This window comes from Trichoderma gamsii (assembly GCF_001481775.2).
Source record: "Trichoderma gamsii strain T6085 chromosome Unknown Scaffold_9.2, whole genome shotgun sequence".
NCBI lineage: Eukaryota > Fungi > Ascomycota > Sordariomycetes > Hypocreales > Hypocreaceae > Trichoderma > Trichoderma gamsii.
The window spans coordinates 611,482-632,412 of record NW_020171346.1 but is presented as its reverse complement, the minus strand read 5'-3'; the positions used below and the strand labels follow the sequence as shown (position 1 = coordinate 632,412).

At 47.8% G+C, this 20,931-nt stretch overlaps 4 protein-coding genes across 4 annotated transcripts; 1 reads left to right on the top strand and 3 right to left on the bottom strand.

The window, feature by feature from the left end:
- Positions 1-1,179: 1,179 nt before the first annotated feature.
- TGAM01_v203483 (hypothetical protein) lies at positions 1,180-3,334 on the top strand (the record flags this gene model as incomplete). Its single annotated transcript, XM_024549213.1, has 3 exons — positions 1,180-1,507; positions 1,620-2,685; positions 2,977-3,334. 3 exons carry the CDS (start codon positions 1,180-1,182, stop codon positions 3,332-3,334), a joined length of 1,752 nt encoding a protein of 583 aa, XP_024406051.1.
- A 3,776-nt stretch (positions 3,335-7,110) lies between these two features.
- TGAM01_v203482 (catalase-peroxidase 2) lies at positions 7,111-9,833 on the bottom strand (the record flags this gene model as incomplete). The annotated part of the gene is made up of 6 exons (XM_018801193.2): positions 7,111-7,598; positions 7,672-7,861; positions 7,920-8,491; positions 8,553-9,137; positions 9,214-9,441; positions 9,509-9,833. The coding sequence occupies 6 exons, from the start codon at positions 9,831-9,833 to the stop codon at positions 7,111-7,113; spliced, it is 2,388 nt and encodes a 795-aa protein (XP_018665464.1).
- A 2,798-nt stretch (positions 9,834-12,631) lies between these two features.
- On the bottom strand, positions 12,632-13,705 carry TGAM01_v203481 (hypothetical protein; the record flags this gene model as incomplete). The annotated part of the gene is made up of 1 exon (XM_018801194.1): positions 12,632-13,705. One exon carries the CDS (start codon positions 13,703-13,705, stop codon positions 12,632-12,634), a length of 1,074 nt encoding a protein of 357 aa, XP_018665465.1.
- Positions 13,706-16,006: 2,301 nt separating this feature from the next.
- On the bottom strand, positions 16,007-17,279 carry TGAM01_v203480 (hypothetical protein; the record flags this gene model as incomplete). Its single annotated transcript, XM_018801195.1, has 3 exons — positions 16,007-16,252; positions 16,315-16,788; positions 16,857-17,279. 3 exons carry the CDS (start codon positions 17,277-17,279, stop codon positions 16,007-16,009), a joined length of 1,143 nt encoding a protein of 380 aa, XP_018665466.1.
- Between the last annotated feature and the right edge of the window lie 3,652 nt (positions 17,280-20,931).

Here is a 20,931-nt window from a genome sequence, read left to right as displayed (position 1 = left end):
CACTACATTCCATCTGCTTTACTGCCGTCTCCTTGATAGTAATTGATCATTTATTGTATACTTATGCCAGATACCGCCCATCTGTTCAATTGATAAGCTAATGGACAAGTCTCAAACTCAATTACTACTAGTAGCTACTGATGATGCTGATGCGCTTATACAGGCCTCGGCTCCATCTGGCCAATGGCTCATGAGGCCGAGCAGCTCATTTCAGCTACTCTGCTCGCACGCTGGGACACAACACCCTCAACCAAGCGATTTGCAGCGGCGCGAGCCTGTGGCTTCTGAATAGCGGCAGACGGCGCTGAGTCTGTTGAGCCTCAAAGTTGTGGATTGGCTCGTCACAACTAGAGTTTGAAACCGGCGCGCACGCCGAGAGAGCTGAAACTACTGCATTGGATGCGCCCGGCAGTCCTGAGGTTCGGACCCTTGCAAGCACCCGGTGCCCTAAATACGTGTATTTTACTGCTAGCATTTTGTGATTACAGCTCCGTATGCATCCCATCGTCATTGCCGCGCGGGCCTCCTAAGTCTTAGCGCTGCCAGTCTTTACTTTTTACGCAAACGGCTGTTGTAGAGACATCCGTCGATGTTGGTACTAGCATAGCCGCCGAGTTCCGCAGCCAAGGCAAAGAGAAAGAAGAAAGCTGTAACATGTAGAGATTGCTGGGGATTCAATTCTCTTGCTGAATCATTATGCAGCGACGCGACTCGTTGAACGCGCGCCACGGCACTATTGTGGCAAACGGCCAGTCTTTTCAGAGTCCATATTGCTGAATCCAAGTTCAAAGTGAACACAAGTGGATAAGAGAGTCCTGATCAAGATCGCAGCAATCCAGTGTAGACAGAACAGTAACGATTCGCAATACGTTTTCACTTACATACAATTCAACCGAGTCATTTCTCATGGTTTTAGCGTTGATATTGAATAAGAAATCATCGTCGAAACAGTCCACTTCATTCCATACAAACTGACAAACGGCATCTCCAGATCAGTGTGTCGCGTTTAGCGGACTTTCTGTGCGTATGCCCTACTAAGTGGGGATGCCATTGCGGCGAAGCATCGGGCTCGGGAAAGCCCCTCTGCTCTCCCGATTTGAACTTCCGGGCTACCGAAACTTGGTGATATCAGACGCCCAGCTATTTATACGATTTAGGTCCCGCTGACAAAGAAGGCAAATGTCGCACTCTACACCCAAGTCCGAACCCGAAACCCGGCCCTGCTCGGCATGCCATCATCCTCCAAGCAAGCTCCGCGGACCTACGGCAGCCATCACAAGCCTCAGTGCCCTACGCCAAGGGGCAGAGTCCGGATGTCTCTCGTGCTCTGTGTTGAGTGCCGGCATTGATGGCGTCATTGGTGATGATTTGCCCCTGGACGGGCAGCTTCAAGATGCCGTCGAAAGGCTCCGTATGGACATGAATATGACGGCATCAGGGCAGAGTCTTAACTTGACCCTCTTTAAACGCCAGATGGAGATTTCTGTTTTTGCTCCCCCACCATCCAGTAAGTCTATTCAATTGAAGTCGCACGTGTCATTGCTCAAGCCTAGGAGCTAGATATCTTGCAGACTTTGTGGTGCTGGCATGTTCTGCCCCGTACTAATCGTTTCCATCAGAACCACCGGAGCTTGAGATCTTGTTTCCCAATGTGCCAGTCGGAGTCTTAGATCTACCTAAAACCACAAACTCTGAAGCTAGTTTCCAATGGGTAGCAGAGAAACTCAAGCAATGCGACAACAGCCATGGATGCCATGGGAGACACTCTAGCGTGGCAGCGATCCTGCCGAGGAGAATCCTTGACGTTGGTCCTACAGACGGCAGCCTCGTTCGCTTAAGAGAAATCGATGCAGAGGACACTACGGTGTCAAAGTATGCATGCCTGAGCCACTGCTGGGGCACGTCACGGCCTTCGAGAACATTAGCGGCAAACCTCGATTCGCATAAAGAAGAGATCCCATGGGATTCGCTGCCGCCCGTTTTCCAAGATACTATCGCCTATGTGCGTAAACTAGGGATAACTCTGTTATGGATTGACAGTCTCTGTATCGTACAAGATGACAAAGAAGATTGGAGAATGGAAGCTTCCAAGATGGCATCGATTTACCAAAATGCATATCTCGTAATCTCTGCATCAAAGTCTCACAACTCGGAAGAGAGTCTTTTTGGCGGCATTGATGGAGAGTCGAATGCTACCATAATCCCTATTCCATCTTCAAGTCAGGGATCTGCATTATGCTTTCGCAAATCATTTACACATTTGCCTGGATACATGGACCAAAGGCTTGTCAAGAAATCCCCTCTTCCGACTTTTAATCGCGGGTGGATATTTCAGGAACGCCTTCTGGCTTCGAGAGTCATTCATTTTGGGCCACAAGAGCTCTCATGGGAATGCCTGGAGGAATCTGCTTGCCAGTGCACTGGTGCATATTCTTCTTCGACTGGCAATGGAGCTGTTGATACAGCTCTTACTATGTCTGCGCAGCGGATGCTGCAACCGAAAATCATTTATAACCAAGGCTACTGGAAACAGCTAGATGAAACGAGACTCATCAAGGTCTGGCATATGTTGGTAGAAGATTATACAAGGCTTCATCTTACTTTCGAGAGCGATATCTTTCCAGCAATGTCAGGCATCGCGAAGAGTTTCCAGCAATACACAAAATCGGAATATGTCGCTGGAATGTGGGTAAGATCTTTGCTGTGTGATCTAGCATGGCACAAAGAAACTATATCGAGTAGTTCGACGGAGAATGTCAAATGGCATCAACGTCCGAAAGCATGGAGAGCTCCAACATGGTCTTGGGCCTCGGCACTTGGCCCAGTTCACTTTCTTGATATAGGAAACGGCTTGGTTCCTTTATGTGAGCTCGAAGAAGTGAAGTGCTCACCCTACCAGCTAGATTCAACTGGCGAGCTTAGAAGTGGTCACCTCTTGCTACGTGGGTATCTTATATCGACTTCAATTCGATATAGGCCATCCGTGAAAGAGGGCTCAAAGGCACCATTTGACCTATACGAACTTGGCATTATGAACAGGCAAGTGGGCAATGTATGGGCAGATTACGACTCATTTCTGCCGGGAATCGATCACGTTGCTTCTGGAACTCTTGTAAAATGTTTAATGCTCTCAACAAGTCCTGGCTCAGGTTCACTAACACTGCTTCTGTTGAACACGATTAGCTACGATGAGCAACATTCTTGTGCCGTATGGAAGCGGCTGGGTTTGATCCAATTATCGAAACCTCCTACGGCACTCGGAGATGCTAAGGAGTACTGGTTCGACGTCTTCAAATCTCATTTAACCGATATGGCACTGGTGAAGATTATTTGACGGCTACCTGTAACTTTCTCTCTACGATGCGAGTTTTTAAAGAAGAAACAGGAGCTCTCATTATGTTCCTAGCTGTATCGTAATCTATACTGAGACCGGCTGCTAATAAAACGGTTGATAGATGTCTTTGTTGTGATATGAGTGGTTCCGTAAAGAAGTGTTTGCGAGAATATCTACGTTCGGAAAACTAGATGTGTATAGATTACCGTCCAACAGTCCGTATGCCTCGAGACCGGTTGCCCGATAACAATTGTCAATTGTCATCACGGTCAACGACCACCACTTCTTTTCTCTTCACTCTATGCCATCAGACACTACCATTTAATGAGCATACACTGTCTTTCAATCTACAACGCAATTAATTTAATCAGCTGTACGGTCGTTGATCGCTCTCATTGATCAAGGATAGTGTCAGAGCAACTGACATGCATATCTAAGCAATAGCCTTATTTCCCTAAACAGATCATCTCATATATCATTTCGAATACAGCTTGATTCAATTACGATTACTCGGATTCTTGGAATCAGTCAATCTCCGTCTATACTACAGGAGATATATCCGCTGATCTCAGCTGACGGACGAAGCGCAAAGAGTCGCTTCAAGCAATGCCGCCACTCACTGGAGAAGGTTTCAAAGCTTGAAAGGCATACCCTACGATGAAAACAAGGCACACAGGAACGAACAAAAACATGCTCAAATAACAAAACATCTGAAAAGCTGTAATCAGAACACAAATATCGGCTCCATTAGTTACCAAACTGAGATCTATAGAAAGCGCTGTGTCGAATCTGACTGGCCTATTGTTCGTAAAATACTTGCAAGCATACATTTTCTTCGAACGAGAAAAACGTTTGCCCGATGAGAGAAGCCATGGCAGCTACGATGACGATGTGAGAGGAAGAGAGGAAACAGTGGGAAAGGCAGATGCAGCAGCAAAGGCAGAATCCCTATAGCATCAAGCTCCTTCTTTTCCTTCAATCAATGTTTTTCCATCAATTCACACGAGATATCATTCTCATTGGTCAGAAGATGCTACCAGCAGACTGGTTTGCCAAAACCCCCAGAAGACTAGCAAAGATATGCAACGTTAATACGACAACGGCTGTAAAGGCGTAGCTTCGTTGCAAACTACTGTTCAAGATATCCTGAAAGCTTTATTCGACCCCCATGTAGAGTTTCAAGGCAAATCAGATCCTATATCGCAATTAATACATACGTTGATAGAGAAGTCTCTTATTTATTGTATAAAATATGTTGCCCATTCACAACAACTACATAATTGAGGTTGAAGGATATGTCAGCAGTGGGATTGCACGGAATAGTGCTTTTTTGAAAACTTGATTATTTGTATCCATATCCAATCATAGTCTATAGTATATCGGACTAACGTATCAGAGGAACACCGTCACAAAAACCTATCATCGACATCCTCGGCCTTTCCTCGATGAGTGATTTCAAATCAAGTGTCTCAAGACCTTAAGTAGAATCAATATGTCTATTTCGTTGAGATGGCCAGGCTTATAGTCCCCATTCGAGTAAATGCAACTACCTGGAATGAGAATGGTTGGTGGGTCTCGCGTGAGCAAGTTTACCATTGATCAACTGTTGCGGTTGCTTGGCCGTTCCAGGGTTAGCTGCGGAGTATGTACTCCGTCCGTATGCTAACATGGATTGTATTTCAATAAATTAGACTTATAAGCCTGGGGTAGCGTGCCAATTTGTTCTGACCCAAGTCCCTGTGTTTGTCCTATTGGCTCTGTTAGCCTACGGGATATCAGCACTCTATTCAATGGCTAACGATTTTTATATCCTTGATCTGAGTGAGCATATATTGTTACTACTTCTAGATATATCGAGCATACAAGTACAAGGACCCAAGTAAGACGCCTAGAAATTTCCACCAGTGATGTTGGGAGAGATGCAAACTTTTTCTCGGACAGTCGCCGAGAATAGCCAAGCTATGCCTTTGCAGACAACGCACAAAGATGCTCAAGACCAAATATCTGTTTTTGCTAGAGAACTACTGCATTTTGTACCGCTGATATTAATTTAAAGAGTTGCTGAGTATAGGCACGCTTTGAACGGCGAGACCACCAAGTCTTCATCTTCTCCTTCATTATAGGTAACCCGCCCTTCTTGTTTAGTTGGTATTGTCAAATGCTAACAACAACGTTTTCTATAAATAGTAATACACCGAAGATGCTACTAATCCTAGTTCCACGTGGAGAGCACCAGCTGACCTACCACTTAAGCTACTATCATTATTCGCATCTTGCATGATAGGTCAAGCTGGTATACATATTCCTCGGGCGAAAGTGCCTATAATAGATGCTCGATATTGTCTGTACATGGCCATGGGGAGTAAATCGGTGCCAGATTTCCGTCAGCATTTAGTCTGTGTTACTTGCATGCCATCGGAGCATCATCTAGCCGATTGTCCCCAGAACTGACAAGGGAACCTAGTACAGGTACAGAAGGAATTAAGAATATATTATGTCTGCGGCCGTTGAGCTTAAAACTTAGACAATATTCGAATTAGCTGGGGTGTGAGTGGTTAGTTGTGCCGAGAAGTCCGTACTTGGTGTTTGCTCCCATTCGACGCCCATGTTCAGCATCTCGGGAGCCGGCACCGGGCCGAACCATATCCGGATTGGGCTGGAGTATAATAACAGACGAGTGAGTGAGAAACAATCCTTTAAGAAGACTCAATTCGTTTTCTATTCACTCCGTCAAGCCTGTCTTGCTGGATTTGTTATCAACTTGGCTACTTTTAAATTCGTCATGCAGCCATGAGATCGATGTGCACTGCATATTCCACGTTTTCAAATAAAGCTTTGACATAACGTATGGTTACAGTAGAATTTTTCCACGCTGCAATAGGCAGAGAATTACAAATAAGATTTCTCACGACCCGCACTCTAGCCGCCTCGGAGCCTGATAAATTTCAGGGACCAGGCGGGTATGGAGCCCCAGTTAAAAAGACAAAAATCGCGCGAAACTTGGATGAGCCATACTGTACAGAGTGATCTCTTCACTAAGAAAACAGGAATGAACAATGAAAAACCACGAAAAAACAAGCAACGCTCGTACGATGCGGAATGGCGGCATTTCAAGCCACCCCGTCCAAGGCGGGTCCATCTGGGCAGATGACAATGGCGGAGAGAACTTTCTTAGTAACTCTCGTTTACCAGTAGCATCAAGACACAACTGAACAACCCAGCTAGCGTAGCCCCTGAAAAGACGCCATTATGCGGCGATCCCATTTAGTCTGAGACATTGCGTTGCACAGAGCAAAACTAATGGAGCAGCTTATGGAGCACTATCACTGCTATCACATTCCTTATGCAGGGAGAATGGAGAGTCATTGGCTTCTCAGTGACTTGTGTGGATGGATTCAGTGCATGCGGTAGAGACAGCTGTCTTTCAGCTTTACTCAGGAGCAGCTGAACTTTTACGCCATATTATTCTCGCCAATAGAGAAGGAGCACGTCATGTCTAGAACGCTCTACACTTTATGAGTTGACCGAAAAGTGACAGAAGAAGGCAAGTAAAAGTCCGGTATGTACAAGGCGTCCGATGGCCCTGTTTTTAAGTAGAAGCTGAAACTACAGAGAGCAAATTGATTGAAATAATTGTCATTAAAACAACAGAAGCTATCTATGACATGTATCTGTAGGGCAGCTGTGCCTCGTGAATCTAGTCATTAAAATAATGTGTGACTACTAATGCAACCTCATTGGTAATTTATATACAATAATTAGAAATCATCACGCATTTAGAAAGCTCCAAGGTGTCCCTTGACGTCGTAGCGGTCAAGGTCCATGACCTTGGCCCAAGCAGCAACAAAGTCAGTGGTGAACTTGGAGGCAGCGTCGGAGCCGGCGTAGACCTCGGTGATGGCACGCAGCTCGGGGTGTGAGCCGAAGATGAGATCAGCACGGCTGGCAGTCCACTGGACCTTGCCAGACTTGGGGTCGACGCTCTGGAATCGCTCCTCGTTGGTGCCGTTGACGACGGCCCAGGTGGAGTATGAGCCCAGAAGGTTGACGAACCAGTCGTTGGTGAGCTGGCCGGGGCGAGAGGTGAGGATACCGGTTGAGGAGCCGTCGAAGTTGGCATTCAGGGCACGCAGGCCGCCGACGAGGACAGTCAGCTCAGGAGGGCTCAGAGTCAGGAGGGCGGCCTTGTCAACCAAGAACTCCTCGGTCAGAGATCGGGCAGTGCCTTTGCCGTAGTTGCGGAAGCCATCGGCCTGGGGCTCGACTATAAGATTATGGAAGTTAGTTTAACAGTTCTCATAGCATATGCAGACAAGAGAGGATGAGAGAAGACGCACGGAAAGCAAAGGTAGAGACATCAGTCTGATTCTGGAGGGCATCGACACGGCCAGCGGTGAATGGCACGGTAAGAGTGACTCCAGCAGCCTTGGCAGCGCTCTCAATGGCGGCGTTACCACCAAGAACAATGAGATCAGCAAGAGACACTGTCTTGCCGCTTGAGGCGTACTTGGATTGGATTCCTTTCAGCTAAAGAGGGAGTAGTATTAGTATATATTCAATAAAGAACAAAGACGATTCTACTTACAGCCTTGAGAACAGTCTGCAGACGAGTGGGGTTGTTGGCGGCGAATGAAACCTGGGGCTGGAGAGCAATGCGAGCACCGTTGGCTCCACCACGCTTGTCAGAGATACGGAAGGTCGAGGCTGATCCCCAGGCGGTGGTGACAAGGTTGGAGATGTTGAGGCCAGGAGCGGCAAGAATCTGCTGCTTGATGGCTGAGATATCAGAGGCAGCGAGAGTGCTGTATCCGGAAGCAGAAGGGAGAGGATCCTGCCAGATCAGGGGAGCCGCCTTGGGAAGATCAGGGCCAAGGTAGCGAGAAATAGGGCCCATATCACGGTGGAGAAGCTTGTACCAGGCGAGACCAAACTTCTCAGTGAAGTAGTCAAAGTCGTTCAGGAACGTCTTGGAGATGTTGTTGTAGATGGGGTCATCTCGGAGAGCAAGATCACTGGTCAGCAGAGTAGGCTTGCGGAACTTGCCCTTGATGAAAGGGTCGGGGTAGGAGGCATTGGCGTCCAGGGCCTCCCACTGAGGAGCACCACCAGGGGACTGGACAAGGGTGAAGTTGTTGTTGAGCAGAGAGAACAGGAACTCTGTTGGAGTATATTAGCATGCGTTGTACTTTTCTTGGTGACAGATGCAAGGGGCACTTACCGTTGGCCCACTTAGTGGGAGTACGAGACCAGATAACCTCAAGACCACTGGTGTAAGTGTCATCAGCGTTACCAGTGCCAAAGGTGTTCTTCCAGCCAAGGCCCTGCTGCTCAAGAGGAGCGGCGTTGGGCTCAGGGCCGACATCATCGCCAGACTCGGCACCGTGGGTCTTGCCAAAGGCGTGGCCACCAGCAATCAGAGCAACGGTTTCCTCATCATCCATACCCATTCGGCCAAAGGTCTCGCGGATATCCAGAGCAGAGGCCTTGGTGTCAGGGGTGCCGTTGGGTCCGCGGGGGTCAACGTAGATGAGACCCATGCTGACGGCTCCAAGAGGGCTCTCAAGCTCAGACGCACGTGCGGTGAAGTCCGTGCTGCCGTTGTATCGGACAACGTTGTTGCCATCAGTGGGGAACATGTCCTGCTCGGCACCCCAGTAGATGCCCTCGTCGGACTGGTAGGTGTCCTCACGGCCGAAGCCAAAGCCGTACGTGGGGAAGCCCATGTTCTCCATGGCAGTGTTACCGGCGAAGACGAAAAGATCAGCCCAGGAGAGAGCGCTGCCGTACTTTTGCTTGATGGGCCCTGCATATGCAGCGTTAGTATGACACACTATGATTGATGCAGATCCCTGTCTCTAGCTAGGTATGGATTGACTTACAGAGCAGACGACGGGCCTTGTCGAGGTTGGCATTGTCGGGCCAGCTGTTGAGGGGAGCAAATCGCTGCTGTCCCATGCCGGCTCCTCCACGGCCGTCGACGGAGCGGTAGGTACCGGCGTTGTGCCATGCGAGACGGATGAAGAAGGGACCGTAGTTGCCAAAGTCGGCGGGCCACCAGTCTTGCGAGGTGGTCTGCAGGGCGGTGATGTCCTTTTTGAGTTGAGCAACTACAAGTAATACATGTTAGCTTATACATAGAGGGAGAGAGAGAGTAGATTCAAAGAGGAAACGCACCATTGACCTTGGAAAAGGCCGCGCCGTAGTCGAAGCTGCCGCCAAAGGGGTTGGTCTTGTCCGAGTTCTGGCGCAGCACAGCCAGGTTCAGCTCACACGGCCACCACTGGCTGCTTCGAGTGCCTCCACCAGCCACGGTGCTCTTGCGGGAGCATCTGCCAAAGTCGGGGCCGTCAGGGCTGAATCTGGGCTCCAGAATGGACTCTGGGTGGGAGATGACAGAGCGAGCCGAGGGGGCGTTGCCATTGCCGTGGATGACGGGGCAGCCCACGGCAGAGGCGAGTGGCAGAGCGCCAACAATGGCCAGGACGTTCTTGAGAGGCATCGTCAAGTCAAAGCCGGAGGAGTTGTCTGAAGGATGAGAGGCCAAGACTGTTGTTCGGTGAGTGAAGCGGTGTCCTGGTGTCGATCCAGCCCACTCTATATACTCTTTTTTTTTCTGTAGCCATCTGCCTCGCCGCCTGCTCCCTTGCCAGCTCAGTGCTCGCTACACACGACAAGGGGCCTGCTAGCTAGCCCATGAGCTTCATGCGGGCTCCATGCGGCCTTCACACGTCCGTGCCTGGCAGCATAGTGCTTGTACAGAGCCCGATGTGACACCATAAACTAAGGGCCCCGTACTGTCACATTGATTACCTAGTTATTACCTAGTTCTGCAACTGTACCTACTAAACAATACGCACACTAGACTCCTTCCAGCCCCCTGGAGCGCAAACGCGACCCTCGATCTCACCTGATCTCCCTGTCTTAAACCACACTACCGGGGCCCGTCAGGCTCAGTCTTGGCTCTGAGTAAGTACCGTCGTCTGTCTCCTCTCTTACTCCGCCGTCTCCGCCAAGTGCCGAAATCTAGCATAGAAGCCCTTCTATTCCTAACGGACGGCGGACATGTCTCCATAACAGGCAAGTGGACAGGGTTCTTTCATAGCTAAGCGTGGCCCTCCGCCATATTATCGCGGCTTACTTTGACCTTTTTCGCCCTCCAACCCTCCGACCTTACTACAAGCCTCCGAGTTCTACTAACCAGACATGTACTCTGCACACTGGCATCGCAGCTTTTCTGACCTACCCTGCCCTTCCCTACCTTGCATGCTAGGCTCAATGCTACCATACTGACGGTGCTGGGCATCGCGATATATTGCCAGCGTGCGCCGAGTTGGCCCGCGCCGGCGGGTGAACCAAGTCTCCGCAGGCCCAATAAGGGCCCGCAGATTACTATTATCGAGCCCAATCGAGGCAATCGAGAAGCATCGTGGAAAAGCAGCCGCATGGCCTGGAGTAAGCCCTGGAGTGGTGAAGGATTTAGGCCTATTTTTAGACTCAGCGGAAGTTCCCAGCCGAAGCCCAGGTGCTTGTCCACAGAACATAATTCCGTAGGTAAATTACTGGACAGTACATGCCACCACCTATCAAGACTCATTGATTACTGTACCACCACAGCTCTAGCTCGTGTTGCTATGGTACGTGCGCGTTTCCTATTCGAGGTTGAGATCCATTGCGGCACAGTTGACATGGGTCGATGCTAGTTTAGAATAAAAAGAAGAGAAAAAGAAAGAGAGGGCAATAACGGTGATAAAGTGCTAAGAGACAAACTAAGTGGCGGTAAAGGGACGACCCTTTGTGGCTGCAACCTCATAATGGTGTGATCTGCGTAAAACATTGTGCCGGTCGTATCAGTAGTCGTTAATCACCTGGACTGTTACTGGTTGAAAATTCACGGTCTCGGCATTGAGCGTATTAGCGGCCGAAGGAACCGGCACCCGCTCGGAAGCGCTAGATGGTTATCAAACGATTTAGAATTTTGCAATCTGATGATTCTCCAGACGGCAGATCGACATCGATGCACAAGTCAGCTGATAATGACGAGAACACGCAGTTAGGCATGTTCGACTTGTTGGTTAGTGCAAAACAAGAGACTAGTATCTCGATAGTTCCGGCTGGTTGGGATCCCGTGTTGTGCCAACTTGAAGGAACAAAGACGCCAAGAGATTTACATGACAACTGTTGAACAAGGAAGCTAGACCTATCTGGCTACGTGGAGCACATAGATTATATATACTATGAGAAGTCCTGTCTCATGGCTTCTTGACTTAATAACTAAGACCTTTTCATAACAATCAGTTGCGATTCTATCACTTCAACAAGCTCCCCTCGCCCAGCGACGGAGCCTACATAAAAAGGTGCTCACTCTATTCAATACATGGAAGTGTCTCCTCGTCAAAGATATGAATGGAAGGACAACTCACTCTCCCGTCATCATACCTACCTCGTCGTTTGACAACTGACTAAGACAATATGTTGTCAAAATACATGCAATTGTTGATTGAAATGAAAGAACATAGTTGTATTGAATGGTTGACATGATGCCAATAGGCTATTTAGACGTTAAAGACTAATTAATGGTTGACGTAGGCTAGGTTACATATAAAACATGATTATGTCACCTAGGCGACCGACCCATTGAGTGGTTCCCTCCAACAGCAATAACACACCCGAGTTTTCGCAAAGACCATGAGATCAGTCGGATTCAGCAGGCCATGGAGGACTGTTTCTCCCTTGACAACTTCCCAAGCACGTTCAAGGCTGTTCAACACTGGATTGATCTTGAGCGCTCTTCAGCTGCTGTGCAGAAGTGGTGCAAAGGCATGTCTATCGTCACATTCGTTATTCCTTTTCCCTCAACAACTGTAGGAAGTGCCTCATACAATAACTCGCTACTGTCACGCCCTTAAAGGCCACTACTAAGTCACAGCACTTTGGAATGATACGTGAAAGAGACTGGTTCATATTGTAGACAAACAGCTCTGTCACTCTAAAACTAATACCACAAATAGGTCAATCTTGTCTTATCCAACCAGGTAACCCAAAAAAACTGGACGCCATTCGAATCATGGACGTCAGAGATCTTGTAACACAGAAAGTAGAAAATGGGTATCAAAAAGAAAGAAAATACCAAGTATAACCCAATGTAAACAGATAACCAACCATAGTCTGATTTTAGACACCATTCCCATCCCAGTTGTAAGCCAAACAGAAACATAAGAAGAAAAAAGATATTGCCCTTCGATATTGAAAGAGACAGCAAGACGGAAACTCCTCCAAACCCTCAGTTGCGCCAGACAGCTAATTCGGCTCGACGCACAAGACCTTGACCAGATCCTCCAGGCCGTTTGGCAATGGTATCGCATCCTGGTTGCGTCGGACGCTGATCATCCAGTCAATGTTGAAGCCAACGCTTATCTGGAGCTCGTGGAGGAAGTGGAATGCCGTGTTGGGCTTGAGGGCGGCGTACACGCACTCACTCAAGTCCTTGGCCTCGACACAACGTGCGCCCATTGACTGGAACACCCTAGGCTCTGGTTCGGCCTTTTTGGAGCGATCTTTGGCGGCGTCGTCGTTCCTGGCGCTGTTCTTGTTGGAGTCGGAGTCGGAGTCGGAGTCAGGCAGAAAGACGTTGGATGGCATTTCCAGTCGCCGAAGGGAACAGTCAATGAGCCACAACGTCATGTTGGCGGGCCCGGTACGCTCTGCCATCGCCCATAGAGACCGGATAAAGACTCCACGAGGGCTGTCTTCCCTCCAAATATCTGCCCGAGCCTGCGCTCTAGCCCCATCCGTTCGGGCCTGTACGAGGCCGTTCATCCACGCGGGGTCATATTCCAACGCGAGGTTCTTGACCTTGTAGGGGCTGTCCTCGCGGAAAAAGGGCAAGTCTCCATAATCAAGAGACGTCTGGAACGGCTGAAGGCAGAGGAGATCTTGTTTGGGGAAGACTTTGGAGAAACGGTCTCCTCCCAAGACCACGAAGTGGCTCTGGTCACCGAAGAGGGTATTGGGGTCTTCCTCTTCAGCGATGGCGTTTTCGAGACGTTGGTAATGGCGCAACATAAAGTCGCGCGACTCGTAACTTGCCATCCAGAGACCGAAATCTTGGTTATAGGTTGATGGATTGCCATCAACCCTGCTCCGAAATGGACCAGAAATATCCTGGACTCTTGGCTCCACGAGCTCGAGGTCGATCGGGCCTTCGGACTCTGCCTCGCCCGTCCAGTTGGCTCCGAAGAACTGTATGCCCGGCATGGCGCTTCGGGCGGCAGTCTCCAATATCGAAAGCCGGAGTTCGGTAGGAAGCTCGCCGAACAAGTGGAACTTGCCGAGCGTAGTCTCGGCGTCTGGGGTGGAGACTGGTGAGGACATGGCGGCGAAACTGAGCTGGGTAACTCTGGCGACTAAGTAAATAGTTAGTTGACAACAAAGTATGAACATGATACAAACGCAAAAAAAGACATTCAGATGAGAACGAAAGCAATATAAACACTCGAAAGATAGGGAAAAACAAGTTGACCATGCAAAAGGAAAGGAACGATGAACGTAGAGGATGGAAATACATACTGGTAAATATTGGATATCTAGGCAAATAAGAAGCCGGAGCTGGTAGTTGTGACGCGAGTACACTCGTTGATAATAATGTGAGTGTATCTGATGGTCGTCGATTACGTATAACAGATTGATATCGATGGATAGTATCTGTATCTGCTGAAGACCGAGAGTTGATGATGAATAAAACAAGAAGAGGATGAGCACCTCTTGGGATCCTCCATCAAATTTATCCTAGACACTCAAGACGCCACATAAAAGTCTTTTCACAGCGAAAGAACACGCAATCCTAGAACGAAGACGAAAACAAGGTTGACAAAACTGTAGGTTTGGTGTCGAATTCTATCTTCATCGAGGTGGCTTGCTGGCTTTAAGGGCACAAGGGATAGACCTTTGTGTACTTTCGGTGCCGTACACCAAGTGCGTATCGAGTGTGTATTACCACCGCCATGATAGTATTCTTCAGGAGTATAATGTGAGAATTTAAACTTTACGCAAAGTGTTGATTGGAAAGCGAAGTAAAAGATCCCAAGCCACTGGACTCGGGCTTCGGCGAGTCGCTGAAACAGGAGGACTTTATATTTGGTACATGTAACTATTGTAACAATGTGGAAAGACATGTAGACATTTGAGCTTTAGAGCAATTTTTTGACATACAGAATGCCTTTTACTCAAATAGCTACGTCAAGATATACACATATCCGTTGCAAATCTGTGTTTGTGTACGTCTCCGTACACATCTTACACGCTTTGTATATTTTAAATTAGAAAAGTAATACTCTTTCGATGTAAATCTTGCACAGACAATAGACTGGGACATGTATCCTTGTATAGTCATTCATCCTTTTTCAAAAATACAAGCACAACTACCAAGGAAGAGTTCATCGGATATGTGGCAGGGCCAACTCTTGAGGCTTGCGGTTGCTGCATCAACTTCGTGACCCCACGGGCCGAGCCACTAGGGAAACCTTCACGCAGCATCGGGCAATTATTAGTGCATATTAAGCGCCAGCGACCCCAGTGGCTTTATGTCAATAGATTCAGGGTCTTGTGTTCTTTGGGCTGCCCTAAAATGAATTGTTGCTATTTGTGGTTTCATAAAACTGCTGAAATGATCTTCGCAAAGGGCTCTGCTACTGATTTAGGCCTGAATGGAACTCGTACAAAACAAAATTGATCTTTGTTCTTTGTACAGGTAGGTAGATGACTCACTATTTCATTCTGTCGCTTGGAGCTAGCAATATTGTATGAAGCTTGGTTCATGTACATAATGGGCCCAATCAAAGCATTCGAGCCACTTTTCGTGAATGAGGGTCCAGCATCAGGGTTCTCTCCCTGAAAAAGATCCTGTGGCAGGATACAGACCCCTTTCATGGCTACTAGGCCCAAAGGGCTACAAAGCTTCCCAGACAATCGCGGAGGAGACCAGCCTGTCTTTCCCGGTTCCCTCGGGACACAGATTGCCATCACTCTTCCCTTTCTTTCGTATGACACGTAGCAAACGCATAATCTGAATAGGCGGCCCCAATCGTCCTAGTGCCTAGATGCGGCTTTATGTCAGTAGCTAACTTAGCGGACGTTAATGATAAAACAAACAAACAGAGTTCTCTCGTCTTCGACTTAAGATGCCTAAAACCGAGGATATAATTCTAACAGTGCCTAGGTTACAATACTAAGCAGAACCGCTTGGAAGGTATTTCCAAGAGATATATCGTATGAGAAGCGAGGGAGTGCCTCTAGAAACTACGTATGTGAAAAGTGACCACTGATTCGAATCTTTTCTGAGGCGTAGAAATTAACTTTGGCTAGAAAAACAATGCAATTTGCGCAAGCCAGCTATTATAACCGGTACAAACTAACGAAATAGGGCTGAAGCCATTGTCTATGGCTGATTGCGGCCCAGACAAGTAATGCTATAACAAAGTTTCAATAGGTGCACGGTAAGGAGGCGGATAGGGGCTAGAAGCAACAGTTACCGCGTTGAGAGAAAAGCTGAATAGCCTACTCTGAAGGAAGTCGTTGCTACGAAATTATTAGCTAATTCACTTCAACTTGGACTATTTTGATTTCACATGCCAGTGCGGGCCGGGCTGCTCATCCCAAACTACCAGAAAGACCCGTTTAACACCATTTCTTAGGCTTCCAATTTGGAATAACAACGCTTCCATCATTTTGAAGCATATTGAGTGTACCTTCCTGTCTCCATGCATGGATAAAATATGCTGTGTTGTGCTCCTTCAGAAAGACGCAGTTTGCATCTACCGTCTTCCAAAATTTGGTGTAGTCCGCAACGCTCACCTCGGCAATAGCAAAGCCAGTTATATAGCCGCCAGCATGGAGGACATTATAACCTGTGGCCCACATCATCTTTTGCAATACTCGTTAGCGTCTTTGAAGTCATGCAGGCAGGTCTAGTATTCTCTTCTTACCTCGGAAATGATGAGCGGAAATTGTGGAAGGTACTTCTTATACCACAGAACCTGATTTGCTGTATATGTCCATGCATCATCAACCTGAATATTGTGATAATATGCCATGACATGAGCATGTATGAAATCCAGTACCGGCACAAGCGCCTTGCCCACTGGGCCCAGCCCTACGCCCAGTCCATCTGATCCAGGCGCGCCGCTCATCAAGTTAGGCCTGTCCCAGTCCTCGCTAATTCCTGCCGGAATGCCAAATTTATTCATTTTGTTGCGGAAGTCACTCATTCCCATTGTTAGGTTTTTTACACTCGCTGGCTCAGATGCGTTGCCGGCGCTACCAGGCGCGCACATGTCGCAGTCTCCAACCGGCTCATTGAGATATTCGGCGGCGTAGATGACGTACGGCGCAATTTTCGAGTATTTGCTATTCGCAAGGGTTTCAAACAGAGTAGTTTCGAGAACCTTTTCCCATGAGAGCTGTGAGTTTGTTAGTAAACATGTCATACGGCGTTACTACTAGATAGTATCTTCACAATAAAACATACATCATTGCCGCTGATGGGAAAAGCCACTTGAACCACAACGCCCATATTGTTAAGAATAGTGGCTTCTAGCACATTTTCCCATAGTTGCGTGGTGTAGCTCTCTGGAATGTACATGCGAATCATGGTTGCGCCAAATTGGCGCTTCATCTGCTGCATGTGCGAGCTGATGCTCGAAACCTCAAAGTCTTCATTGGTGAACTGGAAAGGAAACGAGAAGCCGAGGAAGCCATAAAAGTCAGACTGCGGACACCACCACTCCTCTCTAGAAACGCGGGGAGGTTGCAGATTCGCATTGAGCTTTGCCTCGGCGCCAAAAGGAAAACAGCTTGGGCTGGACGCTGATCGTGCTGCTGTATGGGCCAGACCGCTTACACTAGACAGCAGCGCCGCGACAGACGTCAAAGTTATGGAGTTTAGCCTCATAGTGAGATATTATTGTCGAAACAATTGAAAGAGCGCTCCAGCATCTATTTCTATGAAGATTCAGGACCTTTCCACCATTATATACTCCGCATGCTCATGAATACCCTGGGGTAAAACGCACAAGAGTGGAACAATGAGACGACCGGCCACTTTCGAGGTGCGAGTTCAGTACGACACCGCTAGTTCGATTCCATCACGAAGCTAGCTACGAAGTGCTTTCAACGTCTAGCACGATCTCTCTCTCCCCGACTTTCGATCTGGAGCAAGATTCAGCTGTATCAAACGCTGGCAGAGATTCTGGGGACCCCATAGTTTGGCGCTCATAGCAATCGGCAGAACGGCATCCTGTTCGGGCCTATTCGCGTTAGCAGCCTAATCCCTGTTTAATAGCTTGATAAAAGACATCGATGCTGCTCTTGGTGAAGAAAGCGCGCTGTCAGCCAGCAATTAATCGGAATCTTGCCATTGCGCTGAAGAACAGCTAGCTAATTGATTCATGAGATCATCGCCAATACAGTAAAATAGACGTCAGGGCCCTTCGTATTTTGCTGAGCAAAGCGTTCTACTAGCCATATCAGACTCTTCGAAATTTGTATTACTGATATAAGTATCTAGGCTTTGCTAAACCGGGTACAGTGCTAAACTTATTAGGGGCAGGGGTCTATGAGCTGACGATGGGAAAATCTCTACTGCATACGTTGCTTTTACAGTAGTATCTGCTAACCCCTCTTCCGTTCAAGGTGTCAACCATAGTAAAACGAGAAATACCTAGGGCTGGCTTTACAGACTGACGTACAGCTCGGATATATATTCGGAAAAGTGCAAAAACCTGAGCCCCCGTCCACTCTAATTCCAGCCGAAAAGTGCGAGAATAAACTATAACAGTCTAAAAACCAAAATCTATATACATAGAGTCATGAATTAGATGTGTTTAATTAAATTAGTTGCATTGAGCATCCTTGCCACTGCTTCAATCCACGATTACCTTTGCTCGTAGAGGTCTGCCGAAAATAGCGATTACCCTATATTGCCAACGCAGTTCCGAAATACGGCACGGAAACCCAATCTTACTATTCTTTCACTGCGGCACTGATAAGAAATCCTTTTTCCACTTTGCCTTGGGTAGCCTAAAAATGCTATGAAATGATTAGGTTGGCCTAAAAACGCTGTGCTCTGAAGGACTTTTCACAGCATTTTTAATCATCCCCTAGGCATTAGAGTATTATTATTTCTGTAGAATTATTATCATTTTTATCTATCAGTAAGTAATTGAATCCACTTGTCTGTATTGTCATTTCACAGCATTAAGCGGGTTCATATTTCTGCACCTTTAATATGTATTCGTATTTTTTCTCTCTTTGGGTAACTCAGTGTACGGGTATCGCTTTCAATAGTTTTGTGAGCCATGAGTATACAAGTTGTCCCATGATCCTCCTCATTCATAGTCAGTTCAATAATGCACTCCCGGTTGCACAGGCTGAACATGCTCCGTCACGGCAATGCCCAAAGTTCTTCTCCTGCTCAAACTCCCCTGAGTATGCTGAGGTGAAATGTATTGCATCAAAATGTCTGGATCTTGGCTTTCCACCAAGTTGTATCCACCTTTAGGTACCGCCGACTCCTGCGAAACTCCCGCCCCTCCGTCGACCAACTCTCCATATCGCACCCGCTTGCTTCCAAGAGCATCCAGGATCTGGGGCGCTGACGTGTTTGAAGATCCGTGGTTCAAAAGAGGAGCACCCATAGCCTTTGCAATCTCGAAAGGGTCACGCGAAACCTCTCTGCCGAGTCTCTCCCAGCCCCAAATGAGGAACAGAGTCATAAGCGCCTCCAAGAACATGACCCCAACAGCGATTCCGAAGAATTTCCAGTTGGTAGAGTATACTATCCCGATCCTCGTCATCTCGGCACTCATCTGCTTGAATTGGACAGGCTCGCCGGTCGAGTTTGCAATGGAAAGGGCGCTGCGGAACATGATCTCTCGAACACTGTTAATTATATCCTCTCTAGGATCCGACCAGGTCATGGTGCAGTTGCCATAGTCGTCGAATGCGGATGTTGAGTATGTACTGGCTGCCTGCCCAAACGCAGATACCAAGAACGGATTTTGCGTCATCACCGCCAATACAAGAGTTGCATTAGAGTTGTATTGAGATTGTAAAGCAGAAGCAATTCCTCCGAGTGATGTGATAAAACCTCCAGCTCCAAGACTTCCAAAGCCAAGTTGGTGCCAGTCGGTGAAATTGTGAATGCTTATAGTGGTATTCTGAGAAACGTCCCAGGGAGCGAGAGTAGCTGTACCATTGGTAATAGTAACGGCGTAGTCCACAGCGGCCGCTCGAAGAACACAGTGATGCTTGGTCAATTTCCCAGAACATGTTGGGGAAGGCTTATACAGCACCGACATGTTTATGTGACTGAGGGAGTTTGGATCTTGTTTTGACTCAAAGTTGATGATGGTTTGAAACGTTGTAATCTGATGAATGGGTGCAGCAGCTGCTAATTGGCCAAAGTCGTAGTCAACAGAGTCGTCCGTACAGTCGACGTCGAAACCTGGGCCTGTCATATGGAGCTGACAGGTGCTGTTGCCACAACTAGATGGTATCACAATGTTGCTGCGGTTAGAATACTCTTTATAAACACTCGCGAAAGCTGGCATCAGCAATGATATCTGCGATCCACTACCTGCCCATCCACTGAAGTTCGTCGGCAGAGTTGTATTCAAGACGGGTGCATCGATGTTGGTCGGGAATGGTCCGATGGATTTGCTTATAGTTGTCGAAGATCTCTGCATGATGGCACTGGTGCCGACGCTCACGACAAGGGCGATGATGGCCGAAAGAGTAACCAGGTTGAAGAGAGTCGGCCTAACGATGCCAACTAGCAAGTTGCTAGTGACTTCAAGATCGTACTGAAGCTCCTTAAGTTTTGTTCCCTTGAGCGCTTTGAGCCACCATGAGATGGCAAGCCCTTCAGAGTTTGCAACCGTTAAGAACAGAAGAGCAACGCCAACTAGCAGTGACAGAAGCACGGGAACGGTAATGTTCTTGTTGTGTGTTGGCCAAGTGTTGGTTTCTTTGCCTTCGGACAACACGAGAACCAGGCCCATCATCCCGCAAGTCACAGAGAATCCTATAAGCGCGCCGATAGTTCTCCACGGTGCTCGTTTCCAAAACCCTGGTATCCATGGGATACTCTCGATTATTGTATATGCTGCCATTTGGCGCAGCCTGCTGCTGAGCGTCGGATATCGATCGTAATGGTGAGGGAACAGCGGTCGCAACTCGCCTTGCGTGTACTATGTAACTGTATGAAAGAAAGATTGTCCTCTACCATGGATCGAGCTTTAACTTATATTCTCCACCGTATCTATCATTGGCAGCAGTCCATAATAGCGCAATGTACAAGTATGTAGACTCGACTATTATTAGAATAGGCGCTCCTATTTTTCTCAAGGGAAGAATCCTATTCGCCTACTAGGAACCAAAACCCTAGATGCCAAGAAGGCGCGCATGGAGCTTGCTAGTCTCGCGAAAGGGTCGTGTGCCATACCTCCAGCCATCAGCTTACATCGCGTGGTCGAGTTCCATTAATATGGAACTAGCAGAAGCCGGTTTTCCGTCTCTTTTCCGTTCTACCTCTCACATGCCAA